The sequence below is a fragment of the Trachypithecus francoisi genome, unplaced genomic scaffold (assembly GCF_009764315.1).
Source record: "Trachypithecus francoisi isolate TF-2019V2 unplaced genomic scaffold, Tfra_2.0 Contig01554, whole genome shotgun sequence".
In the NCBI taxonomy this organism is placed as follows: Eukaryota; Metazoa; Chordata; class Mammalia; order Primates; family Cercopithecidae; genus Trachypithecus; species Trachypithecus francoisi.
The window spans coordinates 3519771-3543831 of record NW_022681439.1 but is presented as its reverse complement, the minus strand read 5'-3'; the positions used below and the strand labels follow the sequence as shown (position 1 = coordinate 3543831).

General features: G+C 44.6%; 1 protein-coding gene across 3 annotated transcripts in view; it reads right to left on the bottom strand.

Annotated features, from left to right (window-relative positions):
- Positions 1-356: 356 nt before the first annotated feature.
- Positions 357-24061, bottom strand: part of LOC117063324 (L-threonine 3-dehydrogenase, mitochondrial) — a 29354-nt gene continuing 5649 nt past the window's right edge. Inside the window, exons 1-9 of one of the 3 annotated variants that reach the window (XM_033177039.1) lie at positions 18162-18231; positions 9503-9689; positions 7658-7700; positions 6514-6584; positions 4901-5050; positions 4633-4805; positions 3480-3570; positions 1460-1729; positions 357-865 (exon numbers count right to left, since the gene is read on the bottom strand). In XM_033177039.1, coding sequence (XP_033032930.1) covers positions 726-865; positions 1460-1729; positions 3480-3570; positions 4633-4805; positions 4901-5050; positions 6514-6584; positions 7658-7700; positions 9503-9674 — 1110 coding nt within the window. In that variant the 5' untranslated portion in view covers positions 9675-9689; positions 18162-18231 and the 3' untranslated portion in view covers positions 357-725. Of the gene's footprint in view, positions 866-1459; positions 1730-3479; positions 3571-4632; positions 4806-4900; positions 5051-6513; positions 6585-7657; positions 7701-9502; positions 9690-10576; positions 10654-18161; positions 18232-24061 lie in introns of those variants that run through there. The other 2 variants (XM_033177046.1, XM_033177055.1) reach the window with 2 other exon arrangements.

Here is a 24061-nt window from a genome sequence, read left to right as displayed (position 1 = left end):
ACAGTCTCCCTAGATGCAGACATTGCCAGGTCAGAGAATTATGTTCCTGGGAATTACACTTAGTTCACTAACAGGAGGGCAATCAAAATAAGAGAGGGGCTACCCTTCGCCGGTTGCATCATCTTTAAATTCTTCATTTCCCACGGATCTAGCATCTCACAGAAAAACTAGAAGTGATCCTTTTTGAAGCAGTGTCAAAATAGCTTGAACGTTGACAGACGTGGGATGAACATGCCAAACACGGTTTACGTTCTGCTGGGATGATAAAGAATACTTTTAAATCAGCAGTACCTCTTTGAAAGTCCTTAAAATGTGATCTTTGGTCTCTAGTCAAGAGAATAATCGAGTCTTAGGAGGAATATTTAAATTGAATTTAATTAAATACAAATGTCACACACTCCCTTCGTCCCAGAAGTGGTCACTTCATCCTAATTAAGGAAATGGAAACTAATGATGACTTAAGTCTTATTCTGTGGAATGTGTTTAGCCAAGTTCAGGCAAACACCAAAAACTGAGAAATCTCCCCACCATACACCTACAACATTCCGAAAATGCTTCAATGTTAAACTCCATTCTTTGTCTAGCAGTTCAATATGAGAGGCCCAAATTTAGTCCAATTAGTCAGTTCCAAATAATGTAGGCTCCTTGGAGTCTATAACCTTGGAGTCGTGACAGTTCTCCTTTGACAGTGGACCAGGACACAGGAGCTCCTCTTTCAGATTCTTTCAGTTGGCTTGGGCAACTCTGGTTTCAGAACCATGGAAGTTCAACATGGTAGTCACCAACTCTGGAAGATCAAACCTGTGTTTCCACCCCCAGTCCTTCCGAGCATTGCTGTCATCAAATTTCATTGGCCAACTATCCGCTAGGAAAATATACGCAAGAGTAGCTTAAGTTATTCAGGTTGTGGATTTGCAAAGAGGTCTTGACCATTTTATATAAAGGTCTACAGTACAAAGTATAAAACAGGAAATTCCTTCGAGTAAAGCAGAACCGCTATTACGCACAGTCACCCTCTTAGGGCCGAAGACTATTAACCCATCTTTTGTCAGGCACTGTGAATTTTCACACATTATTAAAATCTCACACAACTTCATAAGAAGTTTTATACTCAAAGAGGTGCTTCCACCCACAAATTGGCAAAGTTACAGTATTTGAACACCTGGGGCTGTTTTCATACTCCCTCTATTGCTTCTATTTTTCCCTGCTTTATGTTTAAACTGTAAACAAGATGAAAGGCTAACAAGTTGTTTATTTGGAATGGAATGATTTCACCCACTTTAGAAATCATTCCCCCAAATCAAAGCTTCTGCTGCCTTGGGCTCAACAATTTCTTTGGGCTAGGCTCCTTCTCCAAAAGGTGTCTGGACTCTTGGGAAAGATCTATGCTCTCCTTATCCTTCCAAGGTTTACATCCTCCAGGGACTCACAGTAAAGGCCTTTGCCAGTGGCTACGAACCTATGGCCTGCCGAACGGCATCCACGTTGTATGTGATCTGGAATTCCGGCACGTGCTTGAGGACCTCCTGGGCCAGCTCCTCGGGTGTGAAGCTCATGGCGCTGACATTGTAGGTCCTCATGGAGAGGGACTCGGTCGGGGCCTCCATGACCTCCAGGGTGGCCCTGAGGCAGTCGTCAATGTACATCATCGGCAGCCTCGTGCGGGCTTCCAGGTTGCACTCGAATTTGCCATGCTTTGCGGCATCATGAAAAATCTGGACTGCATAGTCTGAAAGGGAACCCCGTGTGTGGATTATAACAAAACAATGAACGAGCCTCTTGGATCGAGGCAGCAGTTCTCAAATGTTCTAGCCTCAGAGCCTTTTTATAACAGATTCTTAAAAATTAAGAACTCCAGTCAAGCTCAGTGACTCACGCCTGTAGTCCCAGCACTTTGGGAGGCTGAGGAAGGTAGATTGTCTGAGGTCAGGAGTTCAAGACCAGCCTGTCCAACATAGTGAAACCCCATCTCTACTAAAAATACAAAAATTAGGCAGGTGTGATGGCACACATTTGTCATCCCTGCTACTTAGGAGACTGAGGCATGAGAATCACTCGAACCCAGGAGACAGGAGAGTGCAGTGAGCTGAGATGGCGCCACTGCACTCCAGCCTGGGGGACAGAGCGAGACTCCATCTCAAAAAAAAAAAAAGAATTGAGAACTCCCAAAGAGATCTGACTAATGTGGGTTATATCAATATTTACTGTAACAGAGTTAACTGAGAATTGTTTAGAATATTACCTTTTAAAATGACAATAAGCCTATCACATATTAATATGTGTAACATTTTATAGGAAAAAGAATATATTTTCTAAACAAACAAAAGGTACTGAGAAGGATGGTCTGTTGTACATTCTAAAAGTCTCTTTAGGGTCTGGCTTGACAGGGGTCTGCTGGAGCCCCCATCTGCTTCTGTATCCAGTCCGTTCTTATCTTACAAGCCACACCACCTCTGGAAAACTCCACGATGCATTTATGAAAGGAGAGTGAAAAAGGCCAGTAACGTCTCCATATTGATAAGAATTTTGACCTTCAAGACCCCTTGAAAGTGTCTTGAGGATGCCCGGAGCTCCCCAGACCACACTTGGAGAAGCACCATATTAAAAAGCAGAAGCTTTGTAAGACCTCCTTCCAAATCTCTCTGATGTGGTCAAGTATCTTCTATATTCATTCTCAGGACCACGGATGTGGAAAGGATACCTGACGTGGGACTTATGAAAGAATGAGTGTTTGAGTCCAAAATAATAATCATACTTACGTTCCTTTCACATACGCAACGCCTAGAGTCTATTTTAATAGGGCTCTCTCTGCGTGTTAAGAAACAAGAGGCTGTTGCTTACTGGGGGTCTTCCTACACTGAGTCATAGATTTGTTCTTGAATATTACGTTTTATTCTGGCACTGTGGGTAGCCAATCCCAAGCTGGACCGACAACGCTGGCATGTGCTACCCTTAGTGAGTGTAAGCCAGTTGGGTTACAGCCAACTGTGTAAGCCAACTGTGCTTTTAAAATGCACATCGGGAGACAACACAGAAACTCTGGTCGGCATACAGCTAATAAGATAGCACATTCATTTACCACAAAGACAACTCCTCCTAGCAATCAGTCTATTTTTTTTTTTTTTTTGGTGGTTTTTATTGTTTTTTATTTTTGAGACAGGGTCTCACTCTGTCACCCAGGCTGGAGTGCAGTGGCACGATCTCAGCTCACTGCAGCCTTGGCCTTCTGGGCTCAAGAGACCCTCCTGCCTCAGGCTCCCCAGTAGCTGGGACTACAGGTGTGGGCCATCATGCCTGGCTAATTTTTGTTTATTTTTCATAGAGAGAAGGTCCCACTGTGTTGTCCAGGCTGGTCTCTGGCTAGAGTGATCCTCCTGCCTCAGCTTCCCAAAGTGCTGGAATTACAGGCATGAGCCTCCACACCTGGCTAGAAAGCCTATCTAACATACAAGAGACGTAAAAAATAGAAAACACTTAACCAGTTGTTCCTCCTCCAGGCTGGGAGTCAGCTGAAATGATTCCAGGATATCTCAGGCATCGGAAATCTAACCCATACCGGTAATGATAATACTATGAAAAAGAGAAAACATATTCAAACACAGATGTTTTAAATCAGATAGATGCAAAACAATCTGCTTTTCTGAAATCTCATTCCATGCAGTTATATTTAAATACTCCTAAAGAAAATAAAGACTCCTAAGTTTTTATCTTTAAAAAAAAAAATCAACTTTTTGGTGATACATCAATGCTGTAAATAACACATTAGCCCACAGTAGGACTTTCCAGCCTCTCTTTGGAAAGGTGCCACTGATTATCATCCTAAACGATTCAGCCTGAGTACATTCCCACACATGACACAGGGAAAAGCAGAGGAGAGAACAGTAGACGAGAGGGCCGTGGCCATGACCGAGCTGGAGGAGCAGGCAGCAACTCAAATCTACTAAAGATAAGTATTTTGCAGTAGTTCACGCCTATAATCCCAGCACTTTGGGATGCTGAAGTGGATGGATCACTTGAGGTCAGAAGTTTGAGACCAGCCTGGCCAACATGGCAAACCACTGCCTCTACTAAAAATATAAAATTTAGCGGGGCGTGGTGGCATGTGCCTATAATCCCAGCTACTTCGGAGGCTGAGGTATGAGAATCCCTTGAACCCAGGAGGCAGAGGCTGCTATGAGCTGAGATCACGCCACCACACTCCAACCTGGGCGACAGAGCAAGACTCTGTCTCAAAAAACAAACAAACAAACAAACAAAAAAACAAAAAACCCAAGATGTTTGAAGTTTTCTGTAGGTTTTAGAGTTACTACCAATGGCTACCAATACTGGGAGCCAGAAAGAATGGTGGGGTACAAGTAAGACAAGCAGCAAATGAAGAGATGGGGGCTGTGCACGGGGCACCCAGGAAGTGCTGAGTGTTCCCACACAGCTGAGGAGGTTTCAGGAGCTGGAGACACCTGCCACACGACAAACCCAATGAGTTAAGTAAGCGACTCTGGGGCTGAGATCCAAGAAGAGGGAAAGGTCCTCCAGGGACGAATCACCAGGCCTTGGAGGCAAAAAGAATGAGAAAGCAAACAGCAAATGGTGCCAGCCGGGGCACATTCGGCAATCTCGTTGAGTGATACTTACTTCTCCCATGAGCTCCGCGTGGACCTTGGACACCCCATAGATGGTCCTGGGTCTCTGAATACAGAGATCGGGGGTTGGGTTCCGCGGAGAGGTGGGTCCAAAGGCCCCGATCGTGCTAGGCACAAACAATCGCAGATTGTGTTCCGCAGCGACATCCAGGATGTTATGCAGGCCTGAAATGAACAGACACGATCAGAATCTGAAAACATCTCTTCTTAAAGAACTGGAAAAACTGGCAAACCACATCCAGCCGGAGCCAGACGCTTACCAGTTATATTCACTGCCCTCGCCAGGGAAACATTCGCTTCTCCAATGGCGCTGAGCAAAGCGCTGTAATGAAACAGCCAGGTGATGCGGTTGTTTACCACAATCTCCCGAAGATTCTTGTAATCCAAGATATCAGAATAAATGAACGGACCTGCAAGGAATATAAATTGAAACCACGAATGTGAAAAGGGTTGTGAACTCAGTGGACCTTTCCCCTTTCCCCCGTTGACTTGTGAATTTCATTGGTAGCCACAGGGTAACCAAGCCAGCTGGGCACTAGGCAGCCTTTTTCTTATGGAAGAATCACAAGTCACAATCAACCCCCAGGTAATGACAGCAAACGCTCCTATAGGACCTGCCTGGGCCAGGCCCCGTTCTAAGGACTTTATGTACATTTCTTTCCCATACAGGCTTGGAGGTAAACACATTTTGCTGATGAGGAAACAGGCACAGAGAGGTTAAGCAACTTGCCAGGATCAGAGAACAAGTGGAGGAATTGGGGTTGCAGCTAGGCATTGGGCTCCAGAGTGGGTGCTGTTCCTCCCAGTCCTGTATACACAGAGTGGCTTCACTCTGCTTCCAAGGTGCACATTTGAAAAGGAATAGAGAAACGGACTTATTAAACACCACCACCACCTTGGTATAGAAAAGCCACAAATCATGAGTTTATCATACTTAATTACACAGAGGTAAAGTTGATTTTGTTCTGTGCCAATTTTCCCCACTTACAGCAAACTGTCACTCTTCCCCCATGGTGAGCAGCAAAAGGCTGATGCTGAACCAGGAAAGACTAGGGGGCATTACAAAACCATATTTCTGGGGCAGCAGGGACAGTCTTGCTCTGTTGCTCAGGCTGGAATGCAGTGATGCAATCATGGCTCACTGCAGCCTCCATCTCCTGGGCTCAAGCGGTCCTCCCAAGTAGCTAGGACTGCAGGCATGTGCCACCATGCCAAGCTAATTTTTTATTTCTTGTGGAGACAGGGTCTCACTATATTGCCCAGGCTAGTCTTGAACTCCTGGACTCAAGTGATCCTCCCACCTCAGCCTCCCAAATTGTTGAGACTATAGGTATAAGCCACCATGCCTAGTCATAAAAACATTTTTGAAGCAGTAAAAAACCTGACTAGAAGAGCTTGATTTTGTTGGGGTGTGTGTGTGTGTGTGTGTGTGTGTGTGCGCGCGCGCGTGTGTGTGTGTGTGTGTGTGTAGTACTTTAAGAGCAATTCTACACTGTAACATCAGGATTTATTTTTCCAAATTTCTAAAATTCCTTTTCTTCAGTACAGAACTTGATTTTTGTTTGTATTCTCTCCGAGTCAATAAGCTAACGTAAAACACAAAAGACAGGAAACAAAGTTTTTATTTCAAACAACATCGAAATAGATTATTCCAAAAACTTCAAGATCAAAAGAGCTCTTCTGTTCTTTTATCACCTGAACAAGCAGCAGCATTAAAAATACTTATTTTTAAGTGAAATACCAGTGCCTCAATCACTTCTCTTTGAGTCGTAAATTCAGCTATGAGCTGTTGCACGCACCAATTTCATGAGCTACCTCTTTGTGCTTTGAAAATTAGAGATAAAAATAAAAGCAAGACCTATTGATCTCTTACCACTGTGAAAGACATGATCAGGGGGTTTCCTTATGTCAGACAAAACCACATTGTCCTTTCCGAATCGTTTCCTAAAGGGAAAATCAACACACACAAGTTGGCAACATCTAGGATGCAATGAGTCCTGTGAAAAGTCTTTTAAAATAAGAACTGTAATTTTCTGCCAGCCTCCAAATCTCTACTTCCTCTTCATCCTCAATTCCTACACCTTCTGTTCTTGTTTCTCTCACACTCAGGCCTCTACTTCCCTGCCCAGGGCTCTGTCTTCTGTTTCTCCTCTCACCTGACTGTAACCCTACGCTTGTCACCAGTTTCTTCCTATTACTCCCCAGAGTTTTTACCTCTTCCTCATCATTCTTCTTCTCTTCTCTCCCTCTTCTTATTCTCTTATCCCATTCTCTCCAAATCCCACACTCTTCCCTTCCAGTTTGCACCTGTACTTCCCTTGGTTCCCAAACAACTAAAAGTCAAAGTGATTCACTGGGAAAAGTGTGTCTCATTGCCTAAGTTAGGAAAAGAGAGAGAGAGAGAGAGAGAGCAAAGAACCAGTCTGGAGATGTTGAGTCAAGGGCCTGTGACAAGTCTGTGATACTCAGAGGCAAAATAAAATGTATTTTAGGCTGGGCACGGTAGCTCACATCTGTAATCCCAGCACTTTGGGAAGGCAAGGTGGGCAGATCACTTGAGGCCAGGAGTTAGAAGACCAGCCTGGGCAACATAGCAAGAGCCCGTCTCTACCAAAGATACAAAAAATTAGCCAGGCGTGGTGGTGGGCGCCTGTAGTCCCAGTTACTCAGGAGGCTGAGGCAGGAGAATCACTTGAACCCAGGAGGTGGAGGTTACAGGGAGCCAGAATTGCACCACTGCACTTCAGCCTGAGTGACAGAGCGAGGCTCCATCTCAAAAAAAAAATATATATATATATATATATATTATATTTATATATATAAATATATACAATTATATATATAATTTATATATAGATATATAAATATCTATATATCTATATATACAGCAGTTATTTAGATATATCTTAACAATGGTAAGGAGCAAGAGGAGAGAAAAGTCGTTTAAAAGGCATCACAGATGAGCTCCATATACTTAAGAACTCAGATTTTAAATTTCAAGTTTTTAGGGCTCTTACCTCAAAAGATTAGCAAGCCCCACTCCCAGCTGGCCAAGACCCCCTAGATGAAGAAGAAAAAAAAAAAGCTTTAATGCAAATCTAACCAGTTCAATTATTCCCAGAATGTAGTAACTGAGTGAGACTAGTTTTCAGTCTTAGCTAACTACGTAAGTCCTAGGTTGAGCTGATGTAACTGCTGCTTACTTCCAATCTTCCCAGGAACGTGGTACAGCACTTAGAAATGCAATAATCTCCCCCAGGCTAGGACAGAGACCAATTACAGGTAATCCTGGTTTCAGACAACACTCTCACCAGCATGGAGTGGTTCTGAGAAAGAGGAGAAGCAAGGGCGTAAGAAGAGGAAAATCTCATGAAAGCCAGGCACAGGTCTGGCATTTCTTGGGGCAGGAACTCAATCCTGGCCTTCATTACTTTGATGAACTTTGAAGCTTGTCTGCTATGGCTGACAAAATCATTCAAAACCAGTATGAACAGATTCCTATCCACCTCTGGCGGGATGAGGCAGAATCCCATCCTCCATTAGAAGTGGACTGGGATATGAAAGGGCAAAGACGCAGGGAGAAACCAAGAAGTCATTTGGAAAAGGGACAGACAACTGAATCAACAAGGTGCCACTGAGAAAGTTAAAATGAAGAGTGCAGCTTCCAGTTGGAAGGATTAAACATGCCATTGATAGAAACAGGAGGCCAGTGGGCTAGGAGCACATTTCGGAAAGGCCAACAGTCCATTTCATTGGAGAGAAACTGATGAGGCAGGAAGGTATACAAGTGGGACTTCCTGTAAGCATTTGTTAACTTGGGAATAAAACCAGGACACCCTGAAAGGTGCATCATTAGTGGAGGTGAGACGGAATAAAACACTCGGACAACATGAAGGGTGAATCTGAAGAAAGGCACAGAGGGAAATCTACTAAGCTTGAAACTTCTTTCAGCATCAGAAGTGGAGAAGGCAGTAAAAGGGCACACGCACCACACACACGCATGCACATGAAAATGAGAAGGATAATGCTGTAACAGCAAGGGAAGAAAGCCTGGCAAGAAAGAGAAAGAAATAAAACATGTCCATCAAACTGGAGGTAGGCTTGGGCTGGCTGGAAGTGACAGAGTAAAGTCTGGAGTGAGAAGGATACGAAATCAGGGGCCAAACATATTTGAGGTGAGGAGGTTCAGGGAGCGAGTCACTGGCAACGATGAGCTCAAGGGCAACAGTGAGTGCTGCGGCAACAAGTCCCTTGGCCAGACGCTAACTTACTTTCTCTATTTCCAACACGCAAATGTGCAATAACAGTTTGGGATTAAGGACTCTGAGTTCAGGAGTCTGGCCAAGGAACAGCGTGCCTAACACCAGAATCAATGTTCTAGCCCCAGCACCTTCCTGTCCACTAGCCTTCGCTCCCCAGACTGATCCTAATATGGAAGGGAACCAAGTTCCAGAGCAGCTGTTTGGCCCCCAGGTTCCTAGATTCCTTTGAGCAACAATAAAAGTTGTGGCAGGGAAAACCAAGTGCTGGGAACAGTGATGAAATAAGGATTTGGATTTGCAAAATTCTAAAAACCAAACAAACAAAAAAGCCAATGGTGAAAAAGGCAGTGTCTGATCAACAAGGTCAGCTGCTCTAATTTAAAACTTTGCATTGTAAAATACCTCATTCTGAAATCCTTTCCATAGTACAGACAGTAAATCCAGATTCTGCCATCAGGCCAAGCCTGTTTTTGCTGCATTATCGGCTACAGAGACAGGCAGTATGTTTCGGATGGCACATTACACATTCTCAAAACAAAGGCACAGACACATAGCACAGGAAAGAATCAAGCCATGGAAGCAGAAAAAAGAAAAACTAACCTGTAATTAAGACTCGCGGATGGTCTGTGCCGGAGAAAAACGCAGAGTGGAAGTTAGCATCCGCTGGAATTTGCCGAGGAGAGACGCCCAGAAAGCGGACCGGCAGGACAGGTGTCCAACAGCCACAGGCTGGGCTCTGCCCCATTCGCCTCAGCATCCTAATGAACAGCATCTTCTTTTCAAATACCTTGTGAGAAAAAAGAAGCAGAGTTAATGATGTGACCTTTTATCCCTCCAGCTCTTCAAAACAAACTCTTCAACGGAAATGAACACTAAGATTGTCAGCGAATGAGCAAAGCTACGCTTTTAGATTCAGGAATCCAACTAAAGAGACTGCTGAGTTCGCCGATAGGAAGCCAGTCAAGGGCCTCCTGTGAGCCAGGCCCTGTGATAAAGGGATAAAGTGTTGCTCACACAAAGTCCGGCCAAACAAAGGCCGAACTGAGATTCAGAACTGACACCGCACAACGCTGACACCAGCTGGGATCTAATGCAACAGAGGTGGTGACTGCACGGAGAACCTGCACACCACAGAGACAGTCGGTGGATCCTAGCAAAGGCTTTAAGTCTTGACTACAACTGTTATCAACTTGCCCACACGACATCTGAGGATACGAATGGGTCCCAGACTAAATATTAAATACAAAGTGCCCTATAAATCTTGCATTAACACTCACATGTTACAATGAACCAGCCTAGAAAAGCAGAGGGTTAAGATAAAAAGGCCCATAGCAATATTTAGTAAGCTGGGAAGGATTTTTGTTTTTCCATCATCTCTGTAGAAAGGGTCACGTAGAAAAGCCATTTTCTTATTGTTTCAGAGATCACATCATTTAATTTAGTCTAGCTCCTCCTCCTCATCAGCTTTAGTACCAGCTGACCATGAAATCAGCCCTGGCCTTAGAGGTCAAGACGGTCCAGTCACATATGGCTTGAGACTGCCATGTTCCTCAACCTGTCCCTAATACCCAGGCAGGCATGTCTTGAGAGTAGCTGCCCAGCTTGCTTTGCTGGTTCTAACAGCAAACCCCCCACCCTCCCTACCGGCTGGCCTAGCACAGGCTACACACTGACCTGTGGCCTCAACTTTCTCACCCACGGGAAGAGGAAGCTCTCTTCCAACAGAAAAAGCAGGTGAGCTTCAAAGCCAACTCAGGTGTCCCATCCCCTCAAGCATCTTCTATTTTGCATGATAAAGGGAGAAAAAGTAAACCACAGTTAGAGACATTTCCTGTAAGATATAAACTCATAGGAAGGTACTCAGTGCCTCAAGTAGATTTAAGACAGTCATTCCAAGTTAAATGCCAGAAGTAGCAGAAGCTTTCTTGCAATCCCTAATCATACCAAAACCCAAATTACAGGAAACAAAAGGAAAATAATGTCTTTTCAAAACACATACCTTTTCCTACCTTTCTGGGTCAGGAAGGTTTTGCTTTTTAGTACTCCAAAACAAGACAGGTGGAAGCTGCCTGGTGGCTCCTGTGGGTCAGTGACTGGACCCACCAGGTGTCCAGCATCTAAAAGACACCTGAGGCCCTTCACCCCAGCTAATGTTCTCAAATAAATGAGAAGAGAACCTTGTCACCGTGGGCACATCTCTGCTTTCACTGCACAGGCCCAAAGTGATGAGGCAGGTGTCCAGGATGGGCATTACGGGAAAGGCCTCAGCTTTTCCTCAAGCAGACCTGAGAGGAATGCTAAGTGTAGCCACTGCTGACACCTGAAACCAGGTAAGAACTTGGATTCTTAAAGTCACTTATTTCAGCAAGTGCCAAGGGATACTGAGGAAGCCCAGAGACAACATTTCCCAGAATATTCGAGACTGAAAGACAATTCCAATTCCCGAAAGCAAAATAATGAACGGTCACAGTTAAAACGGGTTTTTTCAATTAAAAAATGGAAAAGATGGGAGCTGCGAGGGAACAGCAAACCCTGAAGATATAAAACACATACAACTGTATTCATCGCTCTCTCCACGAAAGGAAAGCGTGAAGGAGGCACCCAACAAATTGTGAAATGAATGTGAAGTTGGGTTCAACAACATGGACAGTTCGTAGCGGAGTTGGTTCTTCTGAATTCACTATTACAAGTAGCTAACATTTTTTGCTGTTTATGTGCCACAAGCTGGTGAGTGCTTAACGGTACTACCACAGCACCACTCCCCTAGAAAACCTAGTTCTTCACCACCGCGCAGCAATACTGCCTCTATTACAGAATCACTTTAATACATAGGTATTATAAACAAAAATAATTTAAAAACCCTCCAACCATCTACAGCATGTAGCTTTTCTTGTTGATCCTGCCAAGTTAAACTTAAAACTCTTAAGGCAGAAGTTCTCTAATTTTTTGGTCTTTACATGTATCTGTGTTTCATATCTATATAAAGACCAAAAAATAGGGTCTGTATATTATGGTCTATATATTTGGTCTATGGATCAAAAAATTATGGTCTACATATATAACTCCTTTATACTCTTAAAAATGGAGAACTTCAAAAAGTTACTGTTTATGTTAGTTGTATCTATTAATATTTAGTGTTAGAAAGCAAAACAAATAAATGTTTAACATCTTTATTAATTCATTTAAAAACAATAAACATGTTAACATAAACATCATTAAAATAACTATTTTCAGGAGCCTGAGATAGAAGAATTGCTTGAACTGGGGATGTGGAGGTTGCAGTGAGCCGAGATGGTGCCTCTGTACTCCACCCCAGCCTGGTAAACAGAGCAAGGTTACATCTCAAAAAAAAAAAACAAAACAAAACCTGTTTTCCAATACAAAAAATATTCAGTGGAAGGAGTGCCATTATTTTAAACTTTATACTTCTCTTTGATTAAAATAAAAAACAAAAAACCCTGGATTTTCATATCTGCTTCTGCAGTTTGTTTCTCTAATTGAAAAAAAATCCAAACACAGCAAAGCAGTGAAAAGAAGAAATGGTATTTTATTCATTTTTTCAAATAATTCTGGAAGTTCATCTTTGCTATCACTCCAAAACTCAATGCATCGGTCTTCTTAAAGGTTAGTTGTGATGCGGAATCTGAAAGCTTATCAATGAACTTTTTGTACTTTGCTACATTAAAACTTAATTTAATGTTTTAAACCAGTGGTCCCCAACCTTTTTAGCACCAGGGACCAGTTTTGTGGAAGACAATTTTCCATAGACTGGGAGGAAGGGGGGTGGTTTCGGGATGATTCAAGCACATTCCATTTATTGTGCACTTTATTTCTATTATTATTGCATTGTAATATATAAAAAAAAATTATACAACTCACCATAATCTAGAATCAGTGGGAGCCCTGAGGTTGTTTTCCTGCAACTAGATGATCGCATCTAGTAACAGATCATCAGGCGTTAGATTCTCATAAGGAGTGTGCAACCTAGATCCCTCGCATGTGCAGTTCACTATAGGATTTGCACTTCTATGAGACTCTAATGCTGCAGCTGATCTGACGGGAGGCAGAGCTCAGGTGAGCAATGGGGAGCAGCTGTAAATACAGGTGAAGCTTTATTCGTTCACTCAATCACTGCCGCTCACCTCCTGCTGTGCAGTCTGACTCCTGACAGCTCATGGGCTGGCACTGCTTTAAATGGATCTTTTAGCCCTGCATGACTTTGTACCTTCATGCATTAGCCTTTTGGAAAATATCGGTTCAGTACGTTATTTGCATTGTCCAAATATTAACACACTTCACTATATGATATTAAAAAGTCCTACTAGTTACTATCACCACTGCTCTCGTCAGAAAATTCCTAAGTATGGGGAAGCTGTCAAGTTCATGGTGGTAAATACAAATTAATTGCAACAAACAGTGTTAGTTGTTTCCTTGAAGTGACAGGCTCACTTCCTTCATGTTTTAGAATATGTCTGGCAATTATCCAAGTATGAATACTCATTGTTGGTCAGTCTGTCAAGCAAAAATGGTTTTCTATGAAGAAAAGTGGCCAGTTCAGCTCTCAATTCAATCACACACTGCTTCGCCTGAAGACAACCATCACACTCTGAAATGTGCCATAGAGGGCTTTATAGGCACTTGTCTACACTCTACAGCATATCAAAGAGATGCATACTCAGAAGTCAGGATTTAATCCAGACAGTCATTTTTACTGTTTCATCAGGACATTCTTAAGTAAAACTGTCAATTTTCTCTCATTTTTTATTGAAAGCATAGGGCAGTAAAGAATACAGTGATGACTAGAACAGCTTGGTACCAACTGCCTTGATTTGCACAAAGGCACCAGGAGTTTTACCCAGCATTGCTCTGGCATCATCAATGCAAATTCAATGCACTTGTTCCAGAATGAATCATAAAATTTAAAAAAGTTATTCAACTTTGAATATCTTGGCACTACTCATGTTTGCCACCAAGCATTCACTAGAAAGCTACTGTCTATTGTAAAAATAAAGGATTCTATATTGCTATTACATATTACAATAAAAAGATTATCTAAAAAGGTATTGATTGGTTTGGTGCTGATACCAGAAGAATACAAGCAAAATGGCACCTCTAGTCTTTCTTCCATTTGTAAGGCAGAAATACACTTCTACAGTCAATATACTAACTGGGTCTTCATGTTTCAGCTAAATCTTTAATTTGGCAGATGACTGTATCATTGGAAAGCTGAAGTGCTGTGAGCTCGTTCAATGCTTTTTCATCTAAACAAGTCTTTATCATGTGTTTCTGCACCCAATGCAACTTGACAATTTATCCTGCTTTATGCTTCAACTTTGTCGTTTTTAGTTTGAAAAGTCATGACAAAAATCTCTGGCTTTCAAAAAGCTCATTATATCCACACTTAAGCGATTCAGTTCATTTTTCTTTAGAGGACTTGGAACGGTTGGTCTCAAAATAATGCTACTGGCACCATAATACCATTGAAAATGGTTCTGTGGCATAAGACACATACGACCAATTACTAACAGCTATAAAGCTCAGGAAAGCTTTCACCTTGCCTTAGTTTTGCCCATTTCTCTGGAGTAAATTCCTCCCTTCCATGAGTCAGAATACTCTGATATATTCATTTCATTTTTTTCAGCATTTTAGGCATAGGTGGTGCAGCTGTAAGCTGAAAAATCAAGTTTTCTAATATCCCCCTTTTAAGCCAAGAATCTGTCCTTAAATAGAAAAACATCTAAATATTATTTTATTTTAGAATAAAATATTATTACATTCAAAAATCATTTTATGCCATGTGAAATTTTACAAAGGCTTTCCAATCAAGACTACGGAGTGTACTTTTTGTTGTTTTTTCACATAGGCACAGAAAACTCTGGGATTTCAAATTAGTAACTTATTAATAGAAAATTAGGTCACAGATACAACAGGTATAAGTGAAGATAGCCAGTCAGTGCACGGTAGAAACACTAAGCGCAAATTGAGTTCATCTCTGAAAATGCAGATATTTTTATCCTAACCCTAACACCTTAGAAGATCTGAGAAACAGCAGAATACACAAGCACAAATTCCATTAGTCATCACAGGCAAAGCTCTTTGCAAGTCATGTAATCTCTGGGAAACTCACTGCACACTTGTGAGAGAAAGAATGAAAAAGGTAAATAACATCTTAGTATTCTTTTAAAAAATAGTTTTGACCTCAGGGACCCTACGAAAGGTTTCAGAGACCCTCCACAGTTCCCCAGATTACAATTGGAGAACAGCTGCTCTAAAGTAAAACTTTCTTTGCCAAGCTAGATACTAAATTTATATAGAGAAAGTCAAAGATGATTTTCAGTCCCTCCTACCTAAAGATCAAATGAGAGCCCATGAACTTTCTGTCCCAAGCACTTTGTTTACTTTAATTGCAAGGGATAAAGAGGAAAAGGTTAACACACTCTCCTCCACAAATAATGAAGGACTTTCCCAACCTGGGCCTCTCTGAGGCGGTCACGGAAGGTCACAACTTCTTCCATACTCCTGCATATCCACTTATCTGCATTAACAGCAGCAGTCACACAGCAGCGGCATCGGGAAGTGAGGGGGCGATAAAGATACAGACTACAGCCCAGGTGACTTGAGTGATTGCTTGCACACGGGTGGGTGGTGAAGGTGTCAAGAATATGAAGGTCTCTAATTTGGGCCGCTGCAAGAATGGGCTTTCTGGAGAAGCAGATCAGGTGAGAAGACAGAAGTCAAGTGAGTTTGGTTGTGGACATGTTAGGTTTAGGTGCCACAGATGATATATTTGCCTCTCCCAGGAAGTTGTGATGCATGTTCGTACTCAATGCTGTGTCTAAGAGGCAGACAGGAAGGGGAAACCATCACAGGTTTACATCTCAAAAATCAAATGACCCTATTCTCTGCAAAAAAAAAAAAAAAAAGTTACCTCAGTTTCTTGGGATGTGGCAGTGAGGGCGGGGTGGGGGGACTTAATTCAACTGTGATTGCTCTAAAGACAGATATTTTTTAGCTATTAAGGAAACTTCCACCCATAATACCGAAGACAACTAGATATGCAGCATCAGTTTTCCTCCATGTTCTTGCTGTCATGAGATCTCCCAACATTTCTGTCTGTAATTATTCTTAGGTATGGAGACAGTAAAAGACGTATTAAGTCATGTCTTTAGCAATTAAGCGTGAAACTAAGATATACAGCCTCCAACAGAGGAATGGATAAAGAAAATAAGGTCTACACATACAACGAAAGTTTTTCAGCCTTAAAAAAGGAGGGAAGTCTGACACTTGCTACAACATGGATGAAGCTCAAAGTCATCAGGCTAAGTGAAATAAATCAGTCACCGAGGGACAAACACTGTGCGACTCCACTGATGTGCATGATTTAAAGGACTCAAAAAATCATAGAAACAAAGTAGAAAGGTGGCTGGTTGCCAAGGGCTGGGGTAGAGGCAGAGAAATTAGTGTTTAGTGAGCGCACAGTTTCAGTTTTGCAAGATGAACAAGTGCTGGAGATTGACTAAACAACAACGTGAATATACTTAACGCTACCGAACTGTACGCTTAGAAATGTTTAGGATGGTAAATCTCATGCTATGTGATAGGAATCACAAAATTACAATAGAAAAAAGTTTTACAGTGTTCAGCACCACGAAATGACCTGCATGCATATGTGCGTTTGTGTGTATATATAGATATGTCTGAAGAGCCAGAAAACTCGCCTAACAGATCAGTGTTGCCCCCAAAGACCCGGCAAACTCCAAATCCCCAGCCCTTGTCCTTTCCCCTCTTCCATTTGCAAACCTGTTTAAACCTACTACTCTCCCGCTGCCCGCTCCTTCCTTCCAGCCTCAGGGGTCTGCAGGAGCATTTCCGCTGCTGATGCTCACGCCTAGCTCCTCACATCGGGCCTTCCCTGCTCTGAACTCAGTGATAACTGCCCCGTTGACAACTTCCTGGTGCCAATGCCCCCTGCCCCCTCCCCACTTCTAACTTAATACCTATGTCCATGCTCACCTTCATTTTCACTGGGTTCCCGCACTCCAATCTTATTCTGCTTTAAGGAGCAAGAACGTTTACCAGACGTATTTGCAAGGCAGTCTGGGCTTTAAAACCTGACTCATTACCAACGCATCCTTTTAATAGTAATGATCCAAGGAAAAATCAGGCGCCTCGTAACTATGGAGCATTGGCAAAGCATCTGCTTTCCTGAACTCTTATTTAACCCTCACAGCAACCCTGAAGCTGGGACCTTTTCCCCTTTTTTCAGAATCCACTGATCAGCCCAAGGTCAGGCAGTTACTAACTACCAAGAGAGGTAGGTCCACCATGTCCCAAACTCTCTCCCTCCACCACCCCGACTCTTCCCACTCAAGAGAAGAGATGAGCTCAGATGCCTAAGAGAAGGCAAAGAAGAAACACCCCAGGGCCACGCAGGGGCACCTTTCCTGGCAGCCTGCGCCCTCCTCAGGGGGAGAGCACGGATCAGCCAGGGGTTCTGGACCCGCGGTCGGCCTCGCTATGTTCCGCGTCCTCAGAAAGGGGGCAATCACCGTGCCATCCCAATAGATTGTTGAGAGCATTTAATAAAAGCAGTCAATCTATGAAAAGCACTGTGCAAACTGCGCGGTCTATGTAAAGGCTCAATCCACATTCGCTTTCTCTCTTAAGTCTCTTAGCTGGTAAAGTCTGGGCTTTAAGTGGGGATGATCCGAAAGCTAGAAAGGATCGAGAAAATCCCAAAGCTAAACGTGAGCTAGGGAGTCTCAGAAGGAGGTCTGACTGCAGAGAGGGAGTCTCCTCCTCCCGCGCCCGGCTGCCCGGGACGGGAAGCCCATGGGGCATCCAGGACGAGGACGCGAGGTCTCAGCCTGGGCGGGTGGGCAGGGTGTAGGGTCCTACCCTCCGCAGGCGATGGCTTCCCAAAGTCTGGATAAACCGGTTTCGCGGGGCCGGCCACGCCTGCCCCTCTTCCCAGCGTGGGAAGCCTTTTCAAAAGTGGAGGGGAGCGGGTGTCGCGCCCTGCCAAACCGGGCTGTGCCTGGGCCCTCCCTGCACCGGGCTCCCGCGCCGCCCTCCGGACTATGCGGCCGCGACCGGGGCACCTGCGCGCGCCCGGGAGCGCAGAATTTGCGGCGCCGTGCAGGGCTCGCCCCGACTTCGGCCAGTCCCTGGCCACCCGCTCCGCCGCCCGTCCCCACTCCAAGAGGGGGCTCGGCTCCCGCCTCCGCTCGGGGAAATGTCGGGCGACCCCCATACTGACCTTCCTGCGCACCCCGCGAACCCAGAACCGGAGCTGCCGGCAGACCCAGCGCAGGCGAACCCCCGCGTCTTTATCCCGCCCCGCCCCGCCAGGCGCACCAATCCCCGGCCGAGAGGGGACCGCGTGGCGCTGCGGGGGGCGGGCCGCGCACGCCCCCCGCGGGGAGGACTCAGGGACAGTCAGGGCCGCGGGAGAGTCCGCGCGCATCGCCCTCTCCGCGGCGCCAGCCCTGGCATCTGCGTGTGGCCCCGCCAGAGAGGGGCGACCCCGATCAGAGCCGCACGCGACCGAAATCCGCACTCTGGAGCCGCAGAGCGCGCGGTCTTGCTGTGTTTAGCGGCTCCCTGGCAAGTGAGGGGAGGAACGCAGGGCGCAGGAGAGACAGCTGGAAACGTTTGCGGGGTAGCTGCCCCAGGATCGAGGGTCTGGAGCTCAGGTGTGGGGAAACCTTGAGCGAGGCACTTCTTGGCCTCCCAGGTGGGAGGCATCGCTGAAAAATTAGGTCACCTCCAAGACCAAACACCAGCAGAGTCAGCGTCACCTGGCCGCGGGTTGGAAATGCAAATTGGCAGGGCCCACCCCAACCCCTCCGGACCTGCTGCGTCAGCATCTCTGGGGGTGGTGCCCGCGCGCCCCCAGCGGGACGCCGGTGCGCGCAGTAGCTTGAGAAGCGCGGGTCCAGGGCGCTGGTTCTCAAACTCCGCTGCATATTGCAATTACCTGGGAGCTTTTTAACCTCCAAACGCCCAGGCTGCCCTGGACCAAATGACAGAATCTCCGGGGCTGGGGGAACGAGGACAGACAAGTCCAGACGTAAACATCTCTTTTAAGCTCTGAAAGCGATTCCAGTGTGCTGTGAAGGTTGGACTCAAGGTACCGTCCCTGGACAAAGCAGCCCCCACTCCAGACCTACCGAACCAGGGAATCTGCATTTTCACAGGATCCCGAGTGACTTGCAGGCGCCTTCTGTTTGGGAGAAACAACTCTAAGGTGTCTTTTCACATTAAGAATCTGTGATTTCGTGAAATCTGTCTCGTTTTGTTTAGCGGGCTAGCCACACCCCGTTTTTCCAGCTTCTCCTTTGACTTGATCCCTGAAGACGGCTCTGCCTCTGGCGCGCTGGAAATATATGGACTAGGTCGCGATCACCGTGCAGTCTGCTCAGCGGAGTCCCCTCGCCTGGAGAAGTGTTACTAATGCAATCTAAAATGACTGCGGTTCTGCGGTCTACCGAACTGCCCACGGAGGTAGGGGTTTCAGAATTTTGGCGTCTCAAGGGACTTGAGATCACCGAGACCAAGATACCCACTTCAAGAGGAAAAGGTGAGGCCTCATCCAGAGACGTGACGAGGTGGGATCAAGGCCACGGGGGGCCAGAATGCTGACCCAGGCAACCTCTCCCTGCCGCGCTGCCCTTTGTAATACTCCGTATCGTATCATGAGGAGCTATTTTTCGTTCTCCACAAACTTGGTGGTGAATGGAAGAGGATATCAAGCCCGCTTTGAGTGGGATTGAGGTAGGAGGCAGGGCGCAGACACCACACCAGATTGAGGACTAACTAAAGCAGGGTCAGGGCCAAAGCAGCTTTCCCTCAGGCTCACCAGGGTGCCACGTCAGTTTACCGTTGCCATGGCAATACCAGGGCGTTACTGCCCGTTTCCATCGCGGTAATCCCATAATTACCCCTTCCCTAGATATTTCTGCATAAACCGCCCCTTAATCTGCATGTAATTAAAAGTGGGTATAAATATGACTGCAAAACTGCCCAGAACTGCTCCTCTCTGCCCATGGGGGAGCCCTGCTCTGCAGGAGCAATCACGAAGCTGTAACTCTGCCTCTTCAATAAAGCTGTTTTCTTCGACCTCTGGCTTGCCCTTGAATTCTCTCCTGGGCAAAGCCAAGAACCCTCCTGGTCGAAGCCCCATCAGGATTACAGGCGGGAACGTTGTGGAATAGAGCGATCCACTGATACTGCCTCTGCTCTGCATTGGGGAATGGCGGACGGTGGGGCGGAGGCACAGACCATAGCTTCGACCTTTGTTCTTGGGGACAGGACAAGGGGAAGGTGTGATTCCAGGGACTGAAAAGTGGGTGGTTTCTGGCTACCTCGCATCTACTTCCTCTCTTCCCCATGCAAAGAGGCTGAAGTGAATGGCGTCAGTCCTCGCCCTCCTCAGTCAAGGGACAGACACTATCTGAGATTTAAATCCTGTCCCCACTAGCAGAGGCCCTCGAGGCCCTCTGGGGCCAGTCCCGCCCAGGGACACTGCCTATGGGCTTCCTGGCTCTAGGACCACCTTGGGTTTCTGCCCCTTCAGGCTGCTTCTCCAGTCCTCCCAGTGAGTCTGTGTCCTCCTCAGACCCTTTGGCTTCTGTCTGCAAAATAAGTTTCTGTCCTAACTTACGGAGTGATAATGTTCAGAATTTCTCTCCATTTTCAGGGTTGAGATTTTGGCTCTAAAATCACAAACCCAAATAACAAAAATAAATAAAATAAGTACAAATAGCCTCTAGTATGTATTCATATAAATAAATAACTGAGTGACTAAGTCGGGGGAAGGAGCAGCTCTTTGTTTCCTCTGAGGCAAGATCTCACTCTGTTGCCCAGACTGGAGGGCAGTGACGTGCTTTCAGCTCACTGCAGCCTGGCCAACAACTCTTTCTTGCAGAATTCCAATTAATACATGTAGAAGGAATAAGAGACATGGCAAATCACCACTGAAACACTACTGCAATCATTGCTGCAGGCAGGGTCCCCAGATGTGGCCAAATTAGCTGGGGAAAACTTAAGGAGAAGCAGGGTATTTGCATAGTCTCAGAGCATCTCTCCCGAAATAGATGTTTGTCAATAACAAAGGGAAAAATATTAACTTTGCAGTGAGGAAAACTGGCATCACCACCTTAACCACGTGACCCAGGTTTACCTCTCCAGAAACGTGTTGACAGAGGAGGCGCTGGGAGGAGTGCAGCGCGCTGGAGGTTTTCCTACCCAACAATACACAATCTCACTGCGAGAAAACATTAGACAACCCAAGTGGAGGGACATTGCAACAAGATAACTGACCAGTACCCTTCAGAAGTCTCGAAGTCACAAAAGACAGGAAGACTGAGAAACTGTCACAGATTAAGGAGACAATGACTCCTGTCAAGTGAAATCCTGGATTAGATCTTGGGACAGAAAAAGAGCGTCAGTGGAAAAACCAGTGAAATATCAGTAAACTTTCTAGTTCATAGTACAGTGCTCTTTTTACTTCCTTATAGATGACTTCTCCATTAGAGTTGTACTATGGTTATATAAGAGGTTAATATGCCGGGCGTGGTGGCTCAAGCCTGTAATCCTAGCACTTTGGGAGGCCGAGACGGGCGGATCACGAGGTCAGGAGATCGAGACCATCCTGACTAACACGGTGAAACCCCGTCTCTACTAAAAACTACAAAAAACTAGCCGGGCGAGGTGGCGGCGCCTGTAGTCCCAGCTACTCGGGAGGCTGAGGCAGGAGAATGGCGTGAACCCGGGAGGCGGAGCTTGCAGTGAGCTGAGATCCGGCCACAGCACTCCAGCCTGGGTGACAGCGTGAGACTCCGTCTCAAAAAAAAAAAAAAGAGGTTAATATAAGGGGGTGCTGGGTGAAGGATACAAAGGAACTCTCTACTATTTTTGCAACCTTGTCTGTCTAAAATGATCTTGGCCGGGCATGGTAGCTCACACCTGTAATCCCAGCACTTTGGGAGGCTAAGGCAAGTGGATCACTTGAGGTCAGGAGTTTGAGACCAGCCTGGCCAACATGGTAAAACCCTGCCTCTACTAATCAAACAAAGACAAAAATTAGTCGGGCGTAGTGCCACGTGCCTGCAATCCCAGCTACTTGGGAGGCTGAGGCACGAGAATCACTTGAACCCGGGAGGCAGAGGTTGCAGTGAGCTAAGATCACGCCACTGCACTCCAGCCTGGGTGACAGAGCAAGACTTCATCTCAAGAAAGAAAACAAATAAAAAAGATCTTAAAATAAAAACTTTAAAAAGTATCTTGATAAGTTAAAAAAAAATGCAGTAAAATTTGTCACTTGGTAAAAATGACTAAAAAGTTTCCTGACAAATGTTTATATGTAAAATTTCACTTGGGAAAAATATACTTTGCAGAAATAATGACCACAAAATAGACCGACAAAGGGAGAAATGGTTTAAACCTGAAATGAGCAAAATCACTGGATATTGAATTAAATATTTGTTGCAAATTTAATAGAAAGTAATGAATTACACATAAAATTCAGTAAAGAAAAAAGGAAAAGGAGGGAAAATGAAATCATTCATAGAAAATTGATTACAAGCTTAAATTTCTAAATGAAAAGATTTTTTCTTTGTATGCAATTAGAGAATGTGAATACAACTGTGACCATAAGTTCCTAAACAGGGCATATCAAAACATTCTGTTTTAGTTTGTTTGCTTAAGATACCTAGATGTATGGTTCAGGAAGAATGGGCAAAATATTCAAATTCCATGCTTCGTTTCAAGATTCCACAGTGCTTTAAAAGATGAAGGGAGAGGCTTGTTTCTGTATAAGGTCTAATAGCATTGCCTGGACGGGGACTTATGCCCAGAATGACTAAAGAAGTTAAGCCCCAGGGAACATGCAAGTAAATTACATCACCAAACCACAACTTCTGTCCTTAGTTATTAATGAAAAAGTAAATAAATAAATAAAAGCACCAGGTCTCCCCTTCCAATTGCAGGAGTGGAGGTTCTAGAAATGTAATGTCCCATATAATAGTCACTAGCCACATGTGGCTATTCATGCCTTGCAATGTAGCTAGTTTGAACTAAAATGTGCTGTCAAACACCATATTTTGAAGACATAGTGTTTAAAAATGTGACTATCCATTAATGAATTTCATTAATTGTATGTTAAATGGAAAATATTTTTAATAAGGTAAGTTAAATAAAACATATTACAATTCATTTCATTTTTTGTTTTACTCTTGTGTGATTAATAGAAATTTTTAAATTATATATGTGGCTCATATTAGATTCCCATAGAACAGCACTGACCTAGAAGTTCTGAGAGAAAGTTCTGTAGGCTATGGACACCCTCTTTCTCCGTTATTTGTACAAGCAACGTGAGCCTCATCTGGAAACTCGCTAGAAATACAGTCTCAGACCCCACCCTATCCCTACTGAATAAAAAACTCTGGCGTAGGGACTAGAAATCTGTGTTTTAACAAGCCTTGCAGGTGATTCTGTTACATCCTGCAGTTTGATAACTACTGGACGTGGTAATAATTGTTAGGCTAAATGTTTAGCCTTGACCCTTCATTGGTCTAAGAATTACTTAGACCCTTGAAGATTTCCACTATCCAGCAGAAGCAATGAAAGCAATGCTGGTAACATCTAAAATAAAAATCCAAGCCATGTCCTATAATTCACAACCTCCTTCTAGAGAGAAATTACTATTTCTGAAAAAACAAACAAACAAACAAACAAAACTGCTTCATGGACTCTTTGATTAAGACTTGCTCTGATAAGGTAGTTACCTACTAATGCTCCACCTCTTGGTGGACTGCTGATGGTTAGGAAGCTGGTGACATCGAACCAGACTTTTTCTTTAAACATTTAGCCTAACAATTATTACCACGTCCAGTAGTTATCAAACTGCAGGATGTAACAGAATCACCTGCAAGGCTTGTTAAAACACAGATTTCTAGTCCCTACGCCAGAGTTTTTTATTCAGTAGGGACAGGGTGGGGTCTGAGACTGTATTTCTAGCGAGTTTCCAGATGAGGCTCATGTTGCTGGCCCAGGGACCATGCTCTGTGCACTGTTGCTCTAGTAATTCGCCTTTCCCATGAAATGTCCCTATCTAGAGTCAGCCTCTGAATTGACCTATTAGAGATCTTTTCCCAA